The sequence below is a fragment of the Pavona decussata genome, unplaced genomic scaffold (assembly GCF_977016875.1).
Source record: "Pavona decussata unplaced genomic scaffold, jaPavDecu1.1 SCAFFOLD_105, whole genome shotgun sequence".
In the NCBI taxonomy this organism is placed as follows: domain Eukaryota; kingdom Metazoa; phylum Cnidaria; class Anthozoa; order Scleractinia; family Agariciidae; genus Pavona; species Pavona decussata.
In genome coordinates this window covers 52,303-74,425 of record NW_028145519.1, presented here as the reverse complement: position 1 = coordinate 74,425, position 22,123 = coordinate 52,303, and the positions used below count along the sequence as shown (strand labels likewise).

The following is a 22,123-nucleotide window of genomic DNA, read 5'->3' as shown; positions in this document are numbered from 1 at the left end:
ATTTTTTCTCTTATTTTACCAGACCTGAAAAACGAAATATTGTACTTTATGTGAAGCCGTAATTAAGCTTAAAAAAATGCTTTGGAAAATGTGTCCATTAGCCCTTTTCCCACAAACTAGTCATAAACCGCTCAAATAAGATGCCTTTGTATATATTATTACGGTGGAATCGTCCTTAATTAATTGCGACACAACAACGGAAATCGGTTAGACAGGTTCCTAAAAGAGCAAAAAGATAGATAACTATAGAAGAGGATCTAAACTCGGCAGTGGCTGCTATCTTCCACGTTGGGGACGAAAAAGAATAAAGAAGTTAGATTTGTTTAGTCGCCCCCCTCCCCCCCCCCCCCCCCTCTCCTCACCGACTACTGACTAACGAATACTATAGCAGGAGCCCATTATGGGCTCCTGACTATAGACGTACCTTACTGTCATAGCTTGCTTGGTCAACAACCAAGCATTGACCGTATCAGGGTTGAGCCATTGCGCATAATACTAGTACGAGGAAACTATTTCAAGAAAACTTTTTTGTTTGTTTTGTTTTGGTTTGATTTTTTGTTTGTCAAAATCAAGTTTAAAAACAATTTGGATGTAGTGGCGTGACTGACAGTATGCTATCCCTACAAACTGGATTGCAAAGCTGACACTTCGGCAAAGGGCAATTTTAATCTGGCCCATGTTTCAATGTCAGCTTTACAATCAGTTTGATTTAATAAGTCACCTCTGGCGTGAACGAATTAGTCTGCATTCTGTTCCGCAGTCACCCCCTGTGGGTCAGCGAATTTCCACATAACGCAGTCGCACTGCGAACATGTGCAGCATCGCGCGTCCATTTTAGTTTTGAAAACTGCACTCGATCTATGGAGCGCCTTTACCGTGTCTGTATTTTGCCCGATTTTCTTTAAATTGGGACCATATAGCTCCTGAAAGGTGCTTAGCAATAATCGAGGTTTATAAACATGGTAAAAGAGATGATAGGAGGTTGCTGCGTTTGTTCGGATGAAAGAGGATGGGACGAAAACCCGTTGGTTTATTGTGACGGACACGGGTGCAATGTTGCTGTGCATCAAGGTACTAGCTTTGGGCCTCTTTCAATTATCTTGTTATTACACTCGAGATGTGTTCTGATGTTTGTATCTCTCGATCGCCAGCTTGCTACGGAATCGTGCAGGTGCCGAAGGGACCGTGGTTTTGTCGGAAATGCGAGTCGCAAGAGAGAATCGCACGAGTGGTGAGTAATAAAGTTGTTTTTGACAGTCTAGTTTTCTCATAAAAAGGGATTTTCACAATAGGTGCGGGTGGTCTTTTCAATTTTTGTGTAAACTGCGAACATCCTTTCTTGTTTGTAATTTAAATCTGTCACGAATTTCTTGTTTTTGCGATGGCGTGACCTGCACGCAACTTTGTAGATTTCATGCTCCATTCTGCTCTATATATAGTAATTTCATCAACTGGTGAAACAATTCCATTTACACCTCAGTTAGGCAATATATGGATGCCCATATATCCGTTAAAGTTCAAATATAAACGTAGAATTATTGACGCTCAAGATTTAGGGATCGCTCAAAATCTAACTCGATACGCTTGTATAATATTTACATTATTTAAAGCATTTCATCCACTAGAGTTATCAAACTCTAATTTTCTTCTCGCACTGTTTGCACATTATCAAGTGTTTTATGGCGCAGAATTAAGGAAGTGATCAACTTGAGGGTTTTGCATTGTTTGATAGAGTGTATACCATTTAGATCTCAACAATTTGGTTGAAATTTTACATGTGAATCGTGAATGCACCCATTAGTTGTGTTTTGAACTTCAGACTTGATATATGCATGTAGTTTAATACATGGCCTTACAGTTGTAGATTAAGCATTGTAGTGTCTTTGTTGGCATTCTTGAATTAAGCCAAAATGGCAACTCTATAGTTGATCTTTAGTTGATGTGGTGAAAATGACCTTTGACCTTATGCCGAACTTGTTCATCGTATTGAAGTTTAAGCGATGTTTAATTGCTTGTTACTTTGACAACTGCTAATTATTCATTTGACAGTGAAATAAAGCTCTTGATAAGTTACTTGATTTTGAAGTTGTGAAAGTTGCACAATATAAAATTGAATACAAAAAAGAAAGCTAGTAATTTTGTGTAAATGATGGCAGTTTAAATCTAAAGGTATGTGATAAACATTAATGTTCAGTAATTAAACTCAATCACACACCAATGTCAATTTTGCTAACAAGTAAAAACATGTATTTATGTATTGTTTTATAAACTGAAGTCACATTTTGAAAGTACTAGTTGCCTTTGGAACAAGTCAGGACTGTGTTGCGGTCTCCATACAGAAACACACCATGTTTATAGTGACATTTTTAATTATATACACACATATTTTTATCATCATCATCTCAATTAGGTCAGTAAAAGCCGGTTAGGTAACACACCAACCACTTACAAAAATAATGTAAAAGTAAAAATTACATGCCACAGTTAAGTAGAATACAGAACAAAAAATTAACTATACAAATTGACACATTCTTATTAAGCTCATGAACTAAGGTATTTCTTAAATTGAACAAGAGACGTAATATCCGGCATATCAGAGAGGAGCTGATTCCAGTCTCTAGCAGTTCTTGGAAAAAAGAAAATTTGAAGACGTCTTTCTTATAGTGCAGTTCAAGAAGCTTAAGCCTATGGCTACTAGTATGGGTCTCATCACTAAAATTTATAAAATGTCCCAGGTCTCATTACTAGAATTTAAAATGCCCCTCTGTTTATTCCTGCTTGTTATAATAAGTGTAATGAGTACAATCTGAACAGAATCAATCTGAATTCAGTAAGGTGATGTTCAGAAACTGTTACGTGCTGTGTTGGTGGAGGAGTGGAAACAAATGTTTAGTTTGATCAACAGAGTCAATAGGGTAATTTAGCCACTGTAAAGAGATTCCAGTGCACTTGAATTTCTTTTGAATTACCTTATTCCTTATTGACTCTGTTGATAAAACTAAACATTTGTATTCAGTAAATTGATTGGTTTGAAAATTGAAATCACTCAAAGCCAGTGTTCTATTGTGTTCAATTATCAAAAATTCAACATACCTGATCTCCACATTGGGTCTGTTTATTTGATCTTACCAAGTTAGGTACATGTACCTCAGATCAAAGCCACATTATTTTTACATACGTTGAAACCCTGTGAAGTCTGTTAACCCTTCAAGTCTTTTTTTTTTTTAACTTTTTAAGTCTTAAAAGTGAGCAGTAACTATTTAAATGACAGCAGTTTAAAACCCAAGGCATGTGATTTAATGTTTAGTAATTGAACTCCATCAAACACTAATGTCAATTTTGCTAATAAAAAAAAAAAAGAAAAAAAGGCTCCCACAAGTCTCCTGTTTGGAGCATTCGGATTTCTTTTTTCCAAGTATGCCTGTGTCGCTCACTGAATAATACCTCACTCTCAGTGTTACTACTATCTGATCACATATACTTAACAATGAACAAATCCAATATATTTAATAATAACTTAGTTTTCATTAATAGTGAAGCTCTGCCGGTAACCAGACAATTAACAAGATCTACTAGATCATCGAGCAGCAATGCTATTACTTATATTCTTAAGCGAAGTAGAACTGTTACTTATCAACGCTCATTTTTCATATGCGCATGCTGCACATGGAATGTTCTGCCTGCTGAGCTTCGCACAAGCCACATCTCTCTAGCCTCATTTAAAAGTTTACTACTTCAATATTTACAATAAGGGTCTGAACCTGTACGACATTGATGACTTCAGAACCCTGAGAACAGTCTGTCCCAGGTGCAACATAGCAAGGACTCTACTGTGCCTGCCGACGTGCTGCTTCGAGCAATTTCAACTTCTGTTTTTTTTTTTCCTTGTTTATATATTAGTAGCTTTAGCTTTTAAGTTTTAAATAATTAACGTGGGATCCACTGCAATTGGCTAGGCTATAATGGTCTCCCTGTCTAATAATTTTTTTTTACGTATTCATGCATATATACTTTCTGTATCTGTATTTTAGTTAGGCAAAGCTAAATAAATAAATAAATAAATAGAAATAATCACCAAAGACAAAATGTCTTGATGTGCAAAAACAAATTCTCCCAACTAGTGCCATGAAAGATGTGCGGAGAACAGGGAGGAAAACATTGGTTGAATCAATGAGGGCATATTAACAAGAAAATGACAGCATAAATTTTAGTTTGAGCTGAAAAGAGATGGTCCTGTTATAATGGTTACCAATTACACGCGACCTATCACCTTTACAGTGTAAAAGAGTTGGATAAGTTATGTTTTGGTGGACATCAATCAAAGAAAAGCCATTTAAATTGTTTTGAATTCTGACTAGATTCCAAGGCAACCCGGCAAGAAAATGAGAATTTTACTTCGCTAAGAGAAGGTAAAACTTTATTTAAATTGATTCCTAAGCCACATCAAGCGAAAAAAAAAGGTATTTTTGAATTAAAATTTTTTAATTTCACTGCACAGGATAATTTGCTAGCTAGATCTCCTGCATCACTGATTTTACAAATTATCACATGCGGTGATTTAAAGTTTTTCATTCAAAAATGTGGTATCCTCTTAACAGTGCCCTTTATTTTACTAATAGTTAAACTGGCTTGGAAATCAACTTTGATAAAGTTTCCCATCTGTCAGTGGTTAAATCGTCAATTTCTTGGTTCTGTTGCCTTGAAATGTTAGAGTTCAAAATAATTTCAATTAGGTTATTAATAGCTTTTCTTTGATTGATGTTCACCAAAATGCAACCTTATTGAACTCTTTTGAACACATGTTATTGGTAACTGCTGTAATGGGGTACTCACAAGGCAAGGTTCCACTGTATAATCATTTGAAAATGACATTGTTGTTACTAATTTTTATCTCCTAGAAATGTGAACTTTGTCCATATAAAGAGGGAGCTCTTAAAAGAACTGATACTGGAGGTTAGCGGAGCCAAATATTTGCATTACCCTTGCACCAATTATAACTGGATGCTGATGTTACTAAAACATTCTTACAAAGTTTGTGTTCACAGGTTTACCATTCACAGTGACTTTTCTAAATTTGCACCAGTAGAAACCTATTTTTTTCAGCTAATGCTATGGTAATTAATTAAATTGGGGTTTAGGAGAACATCTTTGTGGCAGAGGTACACATACCAGTAACCAAGTTGGTCAGCAAAATGTGGGGAGGGCTGGAACACTTTTTACTCCCCCACCCATTCTCCCCAGCCCACTTCCCTTGCCAGCTCATTAATGGTGGTTCTTGCACCAGAAGACTCACAAAATCAAACCACTACAACTAACAACAAACCCAGCCTGTTTTTCATTAGTTTGTTGTCATGCCGTTAGTAATAGTCAGCTGATATTAATTTGTGCAACCATTTATCTAGAAGTGTCTGATTTGTTCTAAATGTGTTGGACAAAAATAGGGTATCCATGCAGAAAATTGACTCAGACTGTGTTTTCAAAATCCTGTTATTAAAGTGGTTGTGTTTGTTTTTTAACTGCCGACCGGTTAGCTCAGTTGGTAGAGAACCAGACTACCGTGCAAGAGGTCGTGGGTTCAAACCCTGGCTGGACCAACACTCAGGGTCTTTAAATAACTGAGGAGAAAGTGCTGCCTTTGCTCTGACATCTGCAAATGGTTAGACTTTCTAGTCTTCTCAGATAAGGCTTTCTAGTCTTCTCGGATAAGGACAATAAACCGTAGGCCCCGTCTCACAACCCTTGTTCGTAAATAACTCTGTGGGACATTAAAGAACCCACTCACTGTTCGCAAAGAGTAGGGGACGTAGTTCCCGGTGTTGTGGTCTGGTCTTTATGTGTATATTCTCATGGTTGGGTGGGTAAATGCTTAGAGACATAAGCTGAATAAGCTACTCTGAAATCCGAGGGTAAATAAAGATATGGTGATGATGATGTTCCTGAAAGCGATGAGAATCTCACTTCTCCATCTTTCGTTTTGCTGCTGAAAGCACTCTCAACTATCAGCTTGACTTACTTGAGCTAAAATTTTACAATGGCCATATGTTTTGAAATCATGCCATAATGCATAGCAAAACCCTTTATGCAGAAAGCGAGGCATGTCAATGTGTCTGTGTCTTCAAGTATAAAAAAATCCAAGGTTGCAATGATCCTAGTACTGTATGTCGGATCACAAAGGGTATACCCAGTGCTTTCCGCTTGTGGTGTCCATTTGAACAATCAAAGGGTTAAAGCAAAAGCAACCAGAGGTCCGCAATGATCAGTTCCAAATCCTAAATTACATTTAGCCACATTATGTTTCTAAAGTTATCATGTTTGCATGTTCCTGTTTGTAGGTTGGGCTCATGTTGTTTGTGCATTATACATTCCTGAAGTTCGATTTGGAAATGTCTCAACGATGGAGCCAATCATCTTGGCATCAGTGCCACATGACCGTTTCTGCAAGGTAAATGATGATAGTTTACAGCATGTTTTATGGTTCTGTTGATTTTCTGTAAGTGATGGCCAGAATTTCCCTGTTTCTTGGGGCAGCAGGGATGACTTCATACATCATACAGGTTGTGTATGTTACGAGATCTAATATTATTTTGTTACAGTGGTGTTTGCAGTAAAATGCAATTTGTCTTAACTAGCAGTTATGCATGTACTTTCTAGAGGTTTTCAAGAATTGAAATCAAGGTCCAGATTTCAATTTTTAATTTTCAAGTCACTCAGAGAACTTTTCAAGAATCTCAAGTTTTGGGATTTTGATAACATGATTGATTTCTTGACAATAAGAATGAAAAGTAATGATTTTCGTGTGGTTACTGCACGTCCTCACTTTTAAATTGCAAATCAGAAGTTAAACTGAAGTGACCAATCATGAATCATAATCAGATTACATGTACATTGACAGCAAAGAAAAAGAAGGCACTTGTGCCCTTTTTCTTTGTCAATGCCTTCATTTTCAAACCAATGTCACGTTATCAGCACCAAGCACAGGACATAAAATGTGTATGAGCAATGCACAATATTGGTTTTGGTTTTGCTTCTCACTGGTTCAAATAGTGTTCCAAGTTTTGTTAACTAATCACGGAATGTAGTGAACCAAAACCAAAGCAAAATGAAATTACTTTACACTCGATTAAAATCTACTCTACATATCTTCTTACTAAGATTTATTGCAGCCTCACTGTCATAAGTTATGAAAGATGTGCATCTAATGGGGCTTGCCAAGCGAGACACAAAGGAAAAGTCTGGGTCGCCAAGTGCAATCCAAAATTACACGCAACAGTCAGATCATTGCTCTAACTTCTGAACTGTAGGGAGAAGTGAGTGAGTTTTGTCATCCTTGCAATAAGCAAAGCTGCACTCCTCATGCTGTGTAAAGTATTAACATTGGCAAGTGTAAAATGTCCACAGTGTTTTGGCAATTTATCAAACAACAAGAATATTACAAACAAGCAATTTTCAAACCATCAATATTAACCCTTTAAGCCCTGACAGTGATCAGCATCAATTTTCTCCTTGTAATATCAATGCTTCTTCAACCCCTGAGTTCATGACAATTAAGGATATGATCACCCAAGGTGAATGGGCCATTTCCAAGTTGCTGTGAACCTCATTATGAAAGCAAGGCTAAGTGCAAAAGCTTTTCATATGCAAATTAGTTTTGTAAAAACTAATTTTCATAGTAAAAACTTTGCACTTAGCCTTGCTTTCATAATGAGGTTCACAGTAACTCTGAAATGGCCTATTTCTTGATATTTTAATATCTTCTCCCCAGTGATTTCATAAGAAAAGTATACAGACAAGATACATGTAGGAGAATTTGTTCTTTGATATAAGGGGTTAAAAGGTTAAAAAAAAGAAGGGCAAAAGATTCAGCAAGTTCTTCCTGTTTGCACACCAAACATGCATTGTCAGTGCTATGAGCAGATCTTAGTTTTGAGTACATTTTTGTGCATTTTTCTTTCAAGACATGCTATATATGTGAAGAGAGAGGAAGAGAGAGTAAGACAGCACACGGAGCATGCATGAACTGTAACAAGACAGGCTGTAGACACGCTTTCCATGTGACATGGTATGTAGTACTTTTCCTTGGTCTAGTGTTCTCTTTTGTTCTTTTGTTTTACCCTTCAGCGTCTGTGCCCGAAACGCAGTCAAAACCGAGGTCAATGCTGCATGGTCACAAACTAAATTTTGAAGCACTGTTAGTCACAGCTAATGACTTAATAATACAATAGACTTTATTTTAAGAGCGTAGCATATGACAGTGGTGAAACTGATGACACTGTGGCCCTCTATAAAATAAACAGAAGATATGAAAACCCTTTACGCCGTAACAGTGACCAGCATCAAATTTCTTCTTGTAATATCAATGCTTATTCAACCCCTGAAGTCATGAGAAGTATGTATATGATCACCCAAGGTGAATTTTCTTGATATTTTAACAACTTCTTCCTAGTACTTTTGTAAGAAAAGTATGGGAACAAGATAGGAGAATTTGTTCTTATATTAGGAGTAAAAAGGTTAAACTCATGCTCTCCCTTGTATATATTAGTTTTCATTCACCAAAGAGATAAAATCTCTATCCTACAATCATCAGTAGCATGACATGTGGCTAGGGCACCAGACTCGAAATCCTGACGTCCCAGGGTGAAAGTCAGCCCCTTAACTTGCTAATCACTAGCTAGAGTTACTTGCTTCTGTGGTTTAGTAGTTCGTACATTCCTGTTGGACTTTGATCTTGGAGGTCCTTGCAAGCATTTATTGGATTTAATAAACAAATGAACAAACAATCCAAACAATTTCCAGATGTTGTAGCACAATGCATCTGCCAAGTCTTCCAGTTGAGTATCTTGGTTAAAGAGTATATCGCAGAATTTTTTTTATTTTCTTGAACAATGCTGTTCTCATATAAAAATAAAAAAAATTCTTTATCAACTTTTTTTTCCCGTGTTTCAGGCATATACTGTAAAAAGCATCAAATTTAACTATTGGTTGGGTACAATACCGCACAAGACGGGAGACTGGGGATAGTAGGACTGTGCGGTCAATATAGGAATGCTAGTCTTCCGGTTTTTCCATTCCTCAGTTGTTTCATCCTGTGTATTTCCATCCACACAGTTTTCTTCCTCTGCACATGAAACACAACTGAGGAATAGAGAAATCAGGAGACTAGCAATCCTGACTGTTGACCTCACAGCCCTACTATCCCCAGTCTTCCATCTTGTGTAGTATTGTACCCAACCGGAAATGAAATTTGACGCTTTCATACCCCACAAACATGGGAAAGAAATGCTGATAAGTTGCTGTTGTTGTTTTTGTTTTTGTTTTTTTCTTCTAATTTTTTTTTTTTTTTTTTTTTTTTTGGGGGGGGGGGGGTGTCTCATTTTCATGCAAGAGCAACATGAAGATTTGATCAAGCAAATAAAAAAATTCTGTCATATACACTATGAGACTTTCACTTGGTAGGGGACTGAGAACCATATCAAAACATTCAAAAAGGATTTTAATTCACCTACATGATTAGTGTTGGAGTTTAATACCCTTCTATTATATGATGTTTTAGTGCCCAGAGCTCTGGCTTGCTGTGTGAAGAAAATGATGGTCAGTCTGGTCCCACAGTAAAGTATGTTGGTTACTGTCAGTTCCACTGGAATAAAAAGGTATTGGATTGGAATTTTGTTGTTGTCTCAAAACACTTTAGCCACTGGCTTAAGGCACTGTTTCACTAGGCAATTTTTCTGGCGACGTGTCTTGAGATTTTGTTCGCGACACAAGATGCAGGAATCCTTGCCTAACATGCCCTGAAATGAACATGTCTCGCAATGGTTCTGTTGCAGTTACCATCGCAAGAAGTAGAACCGACTTCTGCTTCTCGCAACGATTGTGGCAACAAAAAAAATTGCGAGACGTTCATTTCAGGGCATGTAACTTACACTGGGAAATGAGTTGTGCAACTTGTGTCAAAACAAAATTGCGAGACATTTTGCGAAACAAAATTACCCAGTGTAATGACGCCTTTACAATGTGAAGTAAATTGTTTTGAAACAAAGAGGTATCGGCTCATGCTAAGCCTTCTTGAAACAGTCTAGCCCCATTCACACCAAGGCTTAAACACGTTTAAAAGCTGTTTAGCTAAACACAGTTTAAAATTGTTTCCTTCATAAAAGCTGCTTTCGGATTTTAAGTCGACTACAGATTTAGCACAATTGAAAGCATAAGTTAGAGTTTACTTGATTCTTATGTCAAAGCCAATGGTTCAGCTTTCTGTTACCAATTTTCATTTTGTTAAACCTGGTTCAATTAAACACATTTTGTTGGTGTGAATGGGTTGTTAATACTATAACATGATTTGAACATGCACTTGCAAGAGACTTGTAATTATTTCCTAGTAAAGTGAGGGTTAGACAGAGGTTTCGTAAAAAGATTTTGTCCATTAAAGGAGCCAAGAGCCTTAGTATTTCAGCTCTCCAAGTGATGCAATTGTTTTGGCTTTCATGTTGAGTCAAAAAATTATCAATGGTGGATTAAATTGCTACGAAGGGCATCTTTTAAAATTAATGTTAGATCCAGGCAAAGATAAAAAGAATATTCCTGAGAATACGATCAATTTCCTTTGTGACTCTTGTAGTAACTCACGTCTTTCTCTAACAGTATAATGACTTGAAAAGCATGAATGTGTTCAAGACTATGATCATTGTAAAGTGGCTATGGAGCTCGGCCATGTTGATCTTGAAATTGAGGGGTTTTGCACCTTCGTGCAATGTTCATAATAGGTTGCTAACAATAAAAAAATCAATCTTGAAAATTGATCTTGGGACACTGTATCAGCTGGTAGGTATAAAGACGTTTTCAGTTGAGCGCCATAAAACAAAAACCAAAATAATAACTCTGACCAATCCCAACGAACATAAACAATTTATTGAACCAACCCTAACTCAAAGCAAATGCAAGTAAGTGGTACAATACACACCTACACATTCCTTTCTCCCTATTTCCTGTTCTTTGTGTTTAATTAATATGTGGAAATAAAGAAACTTGAAACTTGAAGCAATCCTCCGTATGGAAAAAGATGGCGGCTGTACATTTTACCACAATACCTTGCAAACCTAATACAGCCAATAGCCACATAGAAAGCCGTATTTCTTGCAAAATTCGTCTCTATACTAACAACACTGTGTATGCTAGGTTTGTTTGCTGTGCGTTTTTATGAGCGTTTTTTATAGGTTTTCTTAGGCTAAGAATTATGGGGAAATGTACTAGTCGCCATCTTTTTTGGAACGGTTGATTGGCTTTAGTTTTGTTCCCCATTGGTCGAGAAAGGGGTGCGAGAATTTTTGACCAATCACAGAGTGCAGTGAAGGAAACTTAGGGTGCGTTCGATTGACTCTATTCCGGAATAGGAATACATAGCATGATGACAAGAAATCCCTCATGAGAGGTTTTTGGAGTTACTGAAGTACAAAATCGTTCTTAAAGGGGAAGTCTCATGGGGGTTTTGACCTGTTTGGTTAAAAATGGTGAAATAAGGCCTTCACATAGCTGCAAAATAATTTTAGAACAACGAGAGGAAAGAGCTCAACTCAATTCTTGAAAAGGACCACTCGTGTTCTGTTCTAGCGCGTTTTGAAAACAAAAATGCGAGAACTTGAAAAACGTTAGCCTAACATTTTTCAAGTTTCAATCCATTCCGATCTACTCTGTCTCTAGCCAGAGGCACTTATCGACAGTTTTGTTGCACTTGGGTGATAATTTATAACAAAACTAGACAATTTTTTTATGTTTCTGTTGACAGACAAACATTTTGGGGTTTTGAAATGACAGCGAATTCTCATGATACTTCCCCTTTAAACTATCGTGTGTCAGCGAAATTTTGCAGAAACGCCTTCCCAAATTTACTTGAAAAGAGAAATCTAACAGCTATTCCGTTTATTCTTATTCCGGGATAGGGTCAATCAAACGCAACCTAAAGCAAATGCAAAATTACTTTTGGTGCAACAACCACTATATAGGTAAGAGTTGTGGTTAAAGTGGTACCATCTTTCCTTGGCAGGCCAAAGGTATTCTGTTCAACAGCAAACCATCAGAAAAAACGACCAAGGCATCAGATAAAGAAAAAGAAAGAGAAAAAGAGAAAGAGAAAGAGAAAGAGAAAGAGAAAGAGGGCAAGGAAAAGGAAAAAGAAAAAGAAAGGGAGAAAGACAAGGAAAAGGAAAAAACCAAAACCAAACCCGAGAAAGAAAAAGAGAAGAAAACTCCCAAACCAAGACTTTCTATAGGAGCTGCAGCAGTGTCTTCTGAACCTGCATCCAAATCTGACAACAATACTGCATCAAACTCGGCAAATCAGCCTTCTACCCCCAAACAGAGAGGTAGAAAGCCATCTACTGTGAAAACCACTACAGAGACATCGGACGCCAAGGCAACAACCCCCGAGACACAAAAAACAGGGAGTATCTCTAGTGGTAGTCCACGACAGTCTCCATTGCCTGGTTTAGTGCCATTACCAGCTGGACCGGTACAAACCAGTAGTTCAAGTTTATTGACATCCACTAAGGAGACCTCTCCAAAACCAGTGTCGTCCACTGTTCTTGGACCGGAAATGTTGCCCATTTCTGTTGCGAACCAGTTGCAGGAAATCCCACAGCCTTCTACTAGTACCCTTGTATCTGATATAGCAAAGAAAATGGAAGTTACAATACCACCTGTAATAAGCACGTTGAACGAAACATCAAAACAGCCCGAAAGTGGCGGTACTACTGCGAAGAAGCGAGCTGCCCCCAAAGGAAGCGATGAACCTAAGCGGAAAGTTGGCAGACCACCATTGAAGACAAAGGCAAGCCCCACACCAGGAAATCGTAAGAATAGCTCACAAGCTTCCGCGACTAACATGGTGACATCTCCATTAAATACTGCGTTTCCATCAACATTTCCCCAAGAAGGCCCAGCGACATGCTCTCCACCTACTTATTTCTCCAGCCCAAGCTTGTTTACTAGTGGCAACCAAGGAACAAGCGTCCCGCAGAATGGTCCCAGGACTCCAAGCCCCAATCCCTACAGGATTCCACAGCCACGGAATAGGGGACTGTTGGAGAATGGCCATGTCCAGCGGCCAAACAACGTCAGCCCGGGCCCTCTGTAAGTATTTCAAGGATGGTGCCTACTAATACAGAAGTATTTCTGCACGGTTTATGACTATGCGGGAAAAGCAGATTTTAGCAAGGGCTATTGGAATCCAAAAAGAAAATTGGTGGTAACCACGCATTTTTGAGAGAATCAAGCAACAATAATTAAAAAAAAACAGTGAAATTTTTGAGAGAATCAAGCAACAATAATTAAAAAAACAGTAAAATACAAAGCAATGTTTGGCGTTTTTTTTTTTTTTTTTTCCATATTGAAGCTTTATTATCTCTGAAAAATGCAAGGTTCCCCCCAATTTTCCTTTTGGATACCAAGAGCACTTGCTTAGTTCTACTTTCTCCGCATAGTTTTAAACCGCGCAAAAATGGCCCTGTATTAGTAGGCGTCACCCATAGGAGACCAGAGTATCTCAAGATGTGCAGAACGTATGCACAGTAACAAAAGTAGGCACCGTCCTTAATTAATCAATGTTTCAAATGGTTAAGGTGGCTTTTCAGTGAACCTTTCAAGCCTAAATAGTGGTCAATATCTAACTTCTCCTTGGAATGTCACTGCTCAATCAAACATACACGTTAGGAGAATACAGGAAGTGATCACCAAAGACAAAATGTCTTTATGTGCAAACAAATTCTCCAAGAAAGTGCCATAACAAATATATTGAGGCTTGTGAAGTGAAGATGCCTCACAAAATGTTGAGTGGGGACTGTTCAGTGAAGCCAGTCATAGGTTGTAGTGATGCTGGGCAGAAAAGATTCTTCCACTTGTTTTGATACAAATGACCACCGTGACAGGCTGTCGCCAAAATCTTTCATTGCATGACTTTATTGTGCTCGAAGTATTTCTTGAAAATCTCTTCAAATACTTAATTTTCAATGTTTTGAATGCGTTGAGCTTCGAAATTTTGCCAAGGCAACTGACTCAGTCGATTCTATGCTGACTATTGGCCACACATTACCATGTACCTGTAAGATGGATTCATAAATGAACCCTGAATAATTCTTTCTTTTTGTAGGCAATTGCCAACCAGCTTGGAAGAACTCCTGGAATACCAGTGGGAACAGGGAGCCCAGTTTCTGATGCAACAGGCATCACAGTATGATGGTACTGTATTGTTGCATTAGAGTCCTGTAGATTCTAGTTACAGCTGTTTCGACAAAGATTGTCCAAAAAAGCGTAAAAGCGTACGCGACAATGCCGGAAGGTAGTCTGGGAAATACCCAATACAGTAATATCATTAAAAGCTTAGAACCCATAATACCTCGACCGTACAGCGAAGACTTGAGATGGCGGGCAATACGGATTCTGAGCTTTTAGTGAAATTTATTGGGTATTTCCCAGATTGTACCTACGTACGGCTACGAATACGAGATTTGACTTAAGGTTTAAATGAAGTACTAAGGCGAAGTATATCCCAGGAAGCTTTATTTTACTCTTTGTGAGCGACGAACGTGATGCAGTTGTTTTGATTGATGATAGTTGAAGCTTTTTGTGATTCCAAAAAGACAAGGGGTGCTTACCATTTACATGGAAAACCGGACATTCTAGTTGGAAAGTCAAATGATACGCATCATTCCATTTGGAGTACTTGTAAAATGATGGACTTCTGGTCAAAGTGATGCATTTTTATTACTCCTTTTGGGATTTACAGCTGATGTTCATCCCTGACATTTTGCATGTTATCCATCTTCTGTTAAGACAAGCTAAATCATTTCGTATTTATGCCGAATTTTTCCATCCGGGTGGTTTGCGTAAATGGTAAGCACCCAAGATCCCCTACGTTTCGAGGACTTGTTTTCACCAGTATGCCGTTCTCACAAAAACTCGCAGTAAAATGACGACGGCTATCAATGGTTCACTCACGCGCGTTCTTTGTCTCCTGGAAAAAAACTGGCAGTCATACTCATAGTTAAATCTAAAGGTTTCCATTATAGGTTTCATTACTGTATGACTGTTTTTATTTGACTTTGTTAGAATACCATCATGAGAGTACTGGCCGTGGTTGCATAAAGCAGCTTAAAGGAGCAATGTTCACCTATTTTTAGTACCACTTTGATTAGCTGAAAAAATTATCGTCGGTTGCATCTAAGCGTGGACACGAGACAAAAAAAACTTGTTCTAATTGGTGCCAGACATGACGCGTTTTGCCGCCAAACATTTGAAGTTTGACAGTCATTAAGCAAACTCATTATGCTTATTTCATTTTTCTCAACTTGCAGGCATATTTCTCACTCAGAAACAGCACACTTGCCTCCAGAAAGTGTTCTTAACATCTAAAAATTCTTGCAAAGAATATTTGGTTGAGCGAAAACGAATCAAGTCGACCACAGCGGCCTACTTCAAACTTCGACTGTTTGGCGCCAAAACAGTCGTGTTTGCACCCAGTTAGAACATGTTTTTTCCTCCAGTGTACACGCTTAGATGCAACCGACGATATTTGTATCAATAGAAGTGACAAGATAATGGTGCATTGTTGTTTATGACTACGGTACTAATGCACCGAAGTTACAGTAGCATCAATCATGTGCTGGCAAAGTTCTCGATCTTTTCCCACAGCTTCATGTCCTGGAGCATTTTGTTTTTGATAAGCCCAACCTCTTGCTTACATTCAGTTTCCCTTTTCTCTTTTTTACTTAAATAAAGTCGTTTATTTTTTATTTATTTCTATCCTCTTGTAGTTGCTTCGCTGATGTCCAGTCTTCACCAGCTAAAAGCTGACAATGCTCGTCTCGAGGAACGTCTCGGCACCCTGACGAGCCGGAAAAACCAATTGTTACAGGTGAACGCCCGACTAGCCACCCCTATGTCCTGTACAAACACAAGCTCGACGGCCACGCCAAGTGTTACGAAGCAAACGACCCTAAGCGCCTCCAGCTCTACAGCAGTTGCGTCACAAGGGACCTTAACAACTGAGACCAAAACCACGCAAAGCAATGAAGGACCTCGGGGGTCCATTAGTGCCGGCGCAGATGGGGCCCCAAGAATGGATGTGTCCCAAACTGCTAGAGAGGGCAAGGTCTCTTTAGTTACGGACGGCAAAGTCCCTATGAGTGCCAATGCTAAACCCGCGAGTGCCCCTGGAGGTAATACAAACATTTGTCGTTATTACCTAGAGTTACTGGGTTCGAAGATGAAAAAAAAAAAAGATAAATTGGCCACCGTAAAGAGATTAGAGCATTTAATTGACGGTGGCCAATTTACCTATAGTTATCAACTCTGTTGATAAACCAAACATCTGTTTTAAAGTGTGTCTATTATTTACAAGGTGGCGCTTACTTTTGAGTCTCTGGATGAAATCATAAGTTGTGACCTTTCAGTCTGTGGATGAAATCCTTATATATTATGTGGCCATTCATATGAAAGCCACAAAACAAGAATTTCATGTGATTCTGTAATTCAGTCATGCCCAGTTATAGAAAAGGAGAGAAAGTCAAACTACATTGACTGTATCAGGATTTCATGTCGGGCTATTTCCTTTCCAGATGAGCGGAAAATAGCAAACGGTGCAGAAATTATTAAGGAAAGCAAGACAAAGGAGACGCAAGTCAAACGCCCAGAGATGAATCTATCCACCGTGCAGCAAGGAGTTTCATCATCTTCTGCTTCGTCTTCTGCTTTTCAGAAAAAGGTTAGTGGCTTGATTCTACAGCAGCAGGGGAAGACGCTCCTGCCGCAAGCAACGCTCGTCAGTCAACAGGAGAAAGAGAAACAACAGAAACCGACGCAAGTGAACACGCTGCAGCAGATCATAGTTCCAGCGTTACCCGTCTCAAAAGCAACCCAGCAACAGTTGCAACCCCGCTTTCAGCCGCAGCAAAAGATCATCCTGCCTCAACCGTCGCCTACAAGCCAGGCATTCTCAGCGCAGTCGTTCTCGCAGCCCCAACAAACAGCCAGTCAACAGCACGTCCTTCTACAACTAATAAAACAACAGGACGATCTTCATCGACAGAACTCGGCTTTCGCGCACGACAAGCAACAGCTGGGAACACAACAAGCGCAGGCCCCAAAGCTGCTACCCACCACAGTTCCTAGTCAGCAGTTCTCGGCGCACCCGCTGTCGCTTTCGTACCCTGGTTTTTTGACCTTCAGTGATCCAATGGGCGCTTTGAGTGGAGCCCGCGTGGACATGATGAAGACCACACATTTAGCGCCTCTTTCAATGGTCTCCTTAGACAGCAGTCAGACGGGACCTAAGGACCGTGCTCAAGTAAGTACCTTCCGTATTATTGGGAGCCTTTAAGGGTCTATGTCACCCCAGGCGCGTTGATGAGAAGCACTTTGAAATCGTTGGCCCAACTTTTTCAAATACCGTCGGAGAGTTCAGGAAGCTGTTTTATCTGTTTGAATCGCGTTCATCTTCGGAAAGTTAGCTGATTTTTTTATTTACAAACGTTCTTTAGTAATTACAGAAGCTGTTTGTTGCGATATTTTTGAAAGCTTTTGGAATGGTGGAAAAGCAAAGACCCCGCGAAAAGTTGTACGCAAATTAGTCTCAACCGGATTCTACTGCGCATGTGCCCTAGCTGACATAGTCCCTTTATTAACTGGAAGGTCCACGTCCCGAACGCTTCAGTGCATTTAGCCCCTCGTTACAGATAGGAAAACACTTACTTGAATGAAACACAGATCATCCGGTAGGCGCCCGTGACGTCTGGGAAGTCAACTTTCTCATTGGTTAAGGTCCCTATTAAGGAACTTTTCAGTATAACAACTTACGCTTATTAGCCAGAAGGCGACGTTCGAATATGCATTACTTGACCACAGCATAGAGCGGTTTCAAATTGAGTGTCGTAAAACCAAAACCAAAGTAATTACTCTGGCCAATCGCAACAGACGTAAACAACAACGAGCCAATCAGAATTCGAAGCAAATACATGTAACTGGCGCCAAGCGCGGGAAAGCGGGTGCGGCCAAAACACGATTGGTTTTGGTTTGGATTCCCATTGGTTGAGAAAGTGGCGAGAGTTTTTTTTAACCAATCACAGAGCGTAGTAATGCAAAACCAAACCAAACGCGAAAATTATTTTCGACATAATTGAAAACCGCTCTATCTACTAGGGAATTTACCAGACGGCGACGGCAACGACAACGCCACAAAACAATAGGTTTAATGAAGAAAACCAATCGCTCTACACCTGCGTTTTAAATTTTGGTACATTTCTCTGCCGTCCTCTGTAAATAACAACCTAAAATGACCAAATCCAAGATTTGTGGAGAACGCGAGCACACGACGGTAAATTTTTCATTCTCTTTCTTAACCCGAACGCCATGCCTAACAATTTGGTTCCTGGGTAGTTCGACGTTTCTGTACAAGTTGGATGACAAGAAAAAATCGAAAAGTAGCACAAATAAAATAAAGTTACTTTTTAAGTGAGGTTTTCGTTTCCGTCGTCGTTGTTGTTGCTTAAGTTCCCTGAGTGCATGCTTTGGCTCATTTCCCAGCCATTTAATCTTCGCGCTCCCACTCTACCCAGACATTTGAAAATTTTTGGCCGCGCTTTCCTCCAGTGCACATCTGAGCATTTTTTCACCAGAGCGTCACCTTCACTGCAGAGAACAACGAGATGACTTTCTCTCATCCTTGACCAATTGTTTCCTCTTTTGCAGTATTTCGACCTGGACAAAAGTTCAAATCCCGCGGACAAGACTTCGAGAAGCGGCTAATGATGTTCCAGTCATCGTTCCATTTCGACAGTCTCGTCCATCATAGCGCCTGTACAGTTCAAACAAGACACGAGAAGACAGCAGTCGTGATTTTTTCTCGACCAAGCCCTAGTTGTTCAAAGAGCGGATAACTTTATCCACTGGATAAGTCACTATCCAGCGGAGCAAATGTTCTCCAACCAATGCTTTTGGCAAGATTTCCACACAATTACATTCTTAAATTTAACATATGCTTCTACTCTATTGACAAATTATAGGACTATCGAGAAAATCTTGCATACATTTTATCTGCCGGATAGCGAATCCAGTGGATAAAATTATCCGCCCTTTGAACAACTGGGACCAAGACTAAAATGCAACAAGCCGTTATTTTGGCCAAAGGGAACAGTGTATAAAGAGGCAAAACGCTGTGTATTGAAAGAAAAACAAAAGCCCGACTTTGTTGGAAAATTGAACAGTCAATATTACATTGTAAATATATTGCCGTACGTGATCTGTAACAATATCAGACGAACTTAATACGCCGTTCACGTGATTTTGTCACATGAAAACTGCTGGAGCAAACGGAAGAAGATACGAGGAAGCTGAAAAGGAACGTGGGTTGTCAGCATGAAATGCACTTATCATAATTTGGTTCTCATGAGTCAGTGCAGATGAATCTCCTTAAAGGGTTCGCCCTCGTGGTCTGGCAGTGTGTTAGCTAAACGAGTGGCGATCGCTTGTGAGAGATACAATATCCCTGCATAGTTTCAACGACAAGAAGTCATAGATGGTCGTGTTAGAGAGAATATCTCTTAGAGCCGTGGCTGTTAAGGGACACAGGGTTAATGAATGCTCAGAAATCCTCGTTTCTCTCCAGCTGACGTTTCGTCACCGGGTAAATATTAGGCCGATATTTAAAAAATATTTTTAAGAGCTAGGAATTCAGCGATAGAGACAATAATAATCCCAACCTTCCTTTTCTTCGTAGTGTAACTTAGTCACCATAATGTGGGACTGGATTCATTTTAGGGAAGTCCTCCACACGTGATCGCTTGGATTGTAAAGGCTTGGACACACGGTGAAACATTTTGTAAGATTTCCAAAATTGCACTGTTTTCATCCTTGAAATTTTTGGCGGCGTGCCAAATAATGGATTATTTCAATACTGCTGTTTAGGGAAAAAAAGAAATGATGACCTTGTTTGAACAAATTCTCCAGACTAATATTATAAGAAATTTATGGACAACATTGAGGAGAATATGCTTGTTGATCAAGGGTTGTCTTTTATTAGAAAGTGTTTTATTTGATAACCTTATTCTGAATACTTACTCTGGTTCCAGCAAGTTTAAATTTCTTTCTTCGTTGTTCTAATGGGATCAAAGTTGAGAATGCAGTCCCCTTCATCGCTCAATGACACCTCTGTTGTTTCATTCAAAGAACATAGATTGGAAGTCTGTGTCAGCCGAACGGATCTTATGTACCGGAAGTCCCAGGCGTCTCTCTATTTACCCGTTTTGAAGTCATCAGATCAAATCAAGGACTGAAGTTGCACGGAAAGAGAAAAGACAAGACTTTAGTTGTTGAGCGACAAGGGGTAGCTTCATTCCGTTATAACTGATTCAAACTGACTCGGCTGTAGTGCTTTTAAGAATGTTAAGCTGTTATCGTCCATTTGTTACCCCGTTGTAGTACGTTTTAGCATTCCGCCAGTTCAACTCTTCATCATGTCATTCTCTTATAGTTAGGACTACCCCTATTGGTCTCCCTAATCCTGCACCCTCTCCCCCTCCCCCAATAAAAGAGACTTGATGCAGTTGGGGTTGGGGAGGGAGAGGGAGGGGGGAGGGTTTGAGCAAATAAAGAAAGGTGTAAATAAAGCTGCTCCACCCCCCCCCCCCCCCCATCCTTTTACACATGTTTCCTCTGCGTTATCCGCTTTTTCTTCTTCACCAATCCATAATGTTCCACGTAATCTTTTAAAGAAATTTTGATACGCAACTTACAGTAAATAAAGGAGAACAAATGTACTTGAGTTGCAAATATTTTCTTTGAGCTTGTTAGTTTAGTTAACGTAGCCCCGTCCACGTACACTAATCTGAACAAATTTGCCTTATTTTGTAAGGGAATGTGTTGGCCATTAACTAAGGGCACCTGAACTCCTAAAATGTACGAATTTGTTTTAGCCATATATGCGGTCTAGAAATTTTGTTGCTAAACTTTCCAAAAATGCCCTTTATTTTATTTGTTTTATTTTTTTATTTTTATTTTATTTTTTTTTTTTTTGCCCAAATCTTGAAATAAGAGGAAGCTAGCGATTTGTTCATGTTCTTGAACGCCTGCAATGCACACGGTAGTCTGACATGTCAGCGCTCTTTTCACCAAACTCCTCTGTTGCAACTGGCCCCTGCTGGGGTTTGGGGTGGAGACGCTTGCGCCCGATATTTGCGCACTGAATATATAGGGTGCGTAAGGGTTATAGGTTGGAGAGCACTTGCCTCGTTAGTTTACGACTTTCTCCCAGTCCCTCACGATCAATTCGTTCGGGTGACGTAACCGAAGCGTACGGTCGCTTTTCGCTTGGACCACGTGACCCGAAGCGAACTACAGAGAAAGCACTATAAATAGTAGTCTCCTATGTTTTTAGGCACGCAACGTAGCCTAAAAACGGCTGCGTACCTATGAGACTATATAAATAGCGGCCCAAGGAAAAAATGAAAAACTGCATTCAGGTTCTGTCACATTAACTTACGATTGTGGGTCTCAGCCGATCAGAGACAAGGCCTCCATTGAGTCGTTTTATTGATATGACCCCAGTTCATAACGATTGTAAAAAGATATAATCTCCCCTTTTTGCATACCCCTGGTTATTTAACAATTGTTTTTTTCATGTTTTCACAACGTTGAATCTAAACGTTGGTCCTTTAGAAGACTGTATTTATTTATTTATTTTTATTTTTTTTTTTAAGATATTGAAGTACGAATAGTCTCCTATGCAGCCTTTCTTAGTGTCGTCACGCAACGCTCCTCCTCAGACTAAAGTACAAGAGGCGTTTCATTCATTTGCACTGCGCAACCTTACTGCGCACAATTTCTTACTTCCGCGGACAAATTATTGATAACATGGAGGGGGTTAGATTTTAAAGAAACTCGAGTGCTGTATCAGCGGGGAAGTAAAAATGAATATATTTTTTTTTTTTTTATCAATTGAGTTGATAACGTTACTTTGGGTACTGTAAAAAGTGTTTAATTTGCCGTAGTCCATGGTGCGCTTTCAAAGGTTTGTGTGTTTTCGTGCCCAGTCCACTCGTAAACGCAACCGTGGTGTTTGATCACTGCGCCCGATCTGGGCTCT

The 22,123-nt window shown here is 39.3% G+C and overlaps 1 protein-coding gene across 1 annotated transcript; it reads left to right on the top strand.

Annotated features, from left to right (window-relative positions):
- The first annotated feature begins 813 nt into the window (after positions 1-813).
- On the top strand, positions 814-18,934 carry LOC146471215 (uncharacterized). The gene is made up of 11 exons (XM_085120919.1): positions 814-1,071; positions 1,152-1,231; positions 4,899-4,953; positions 6,333-6,442; positions 7,956-8,059; positions 9,551-9,647; positions 12,038-13,122; positions 14,138-14,226; positions 15,801-16,205; positions 16,605-17,332; positions 18,733-18,934. The coding sequence occupies exons 1-11, from the start codon at positions 960-962 to the stop codon at positions 18,787-18,789; spliced, it is 2,922 nt and encodes a 973-aa protein (XP_084977045.1). The 5' UTR covers positions 814-959; the 3' UTR covers positions 18,790-18,934.
- Positions 18,935-22,123: the final 3,189 nt, after the last annotated feature.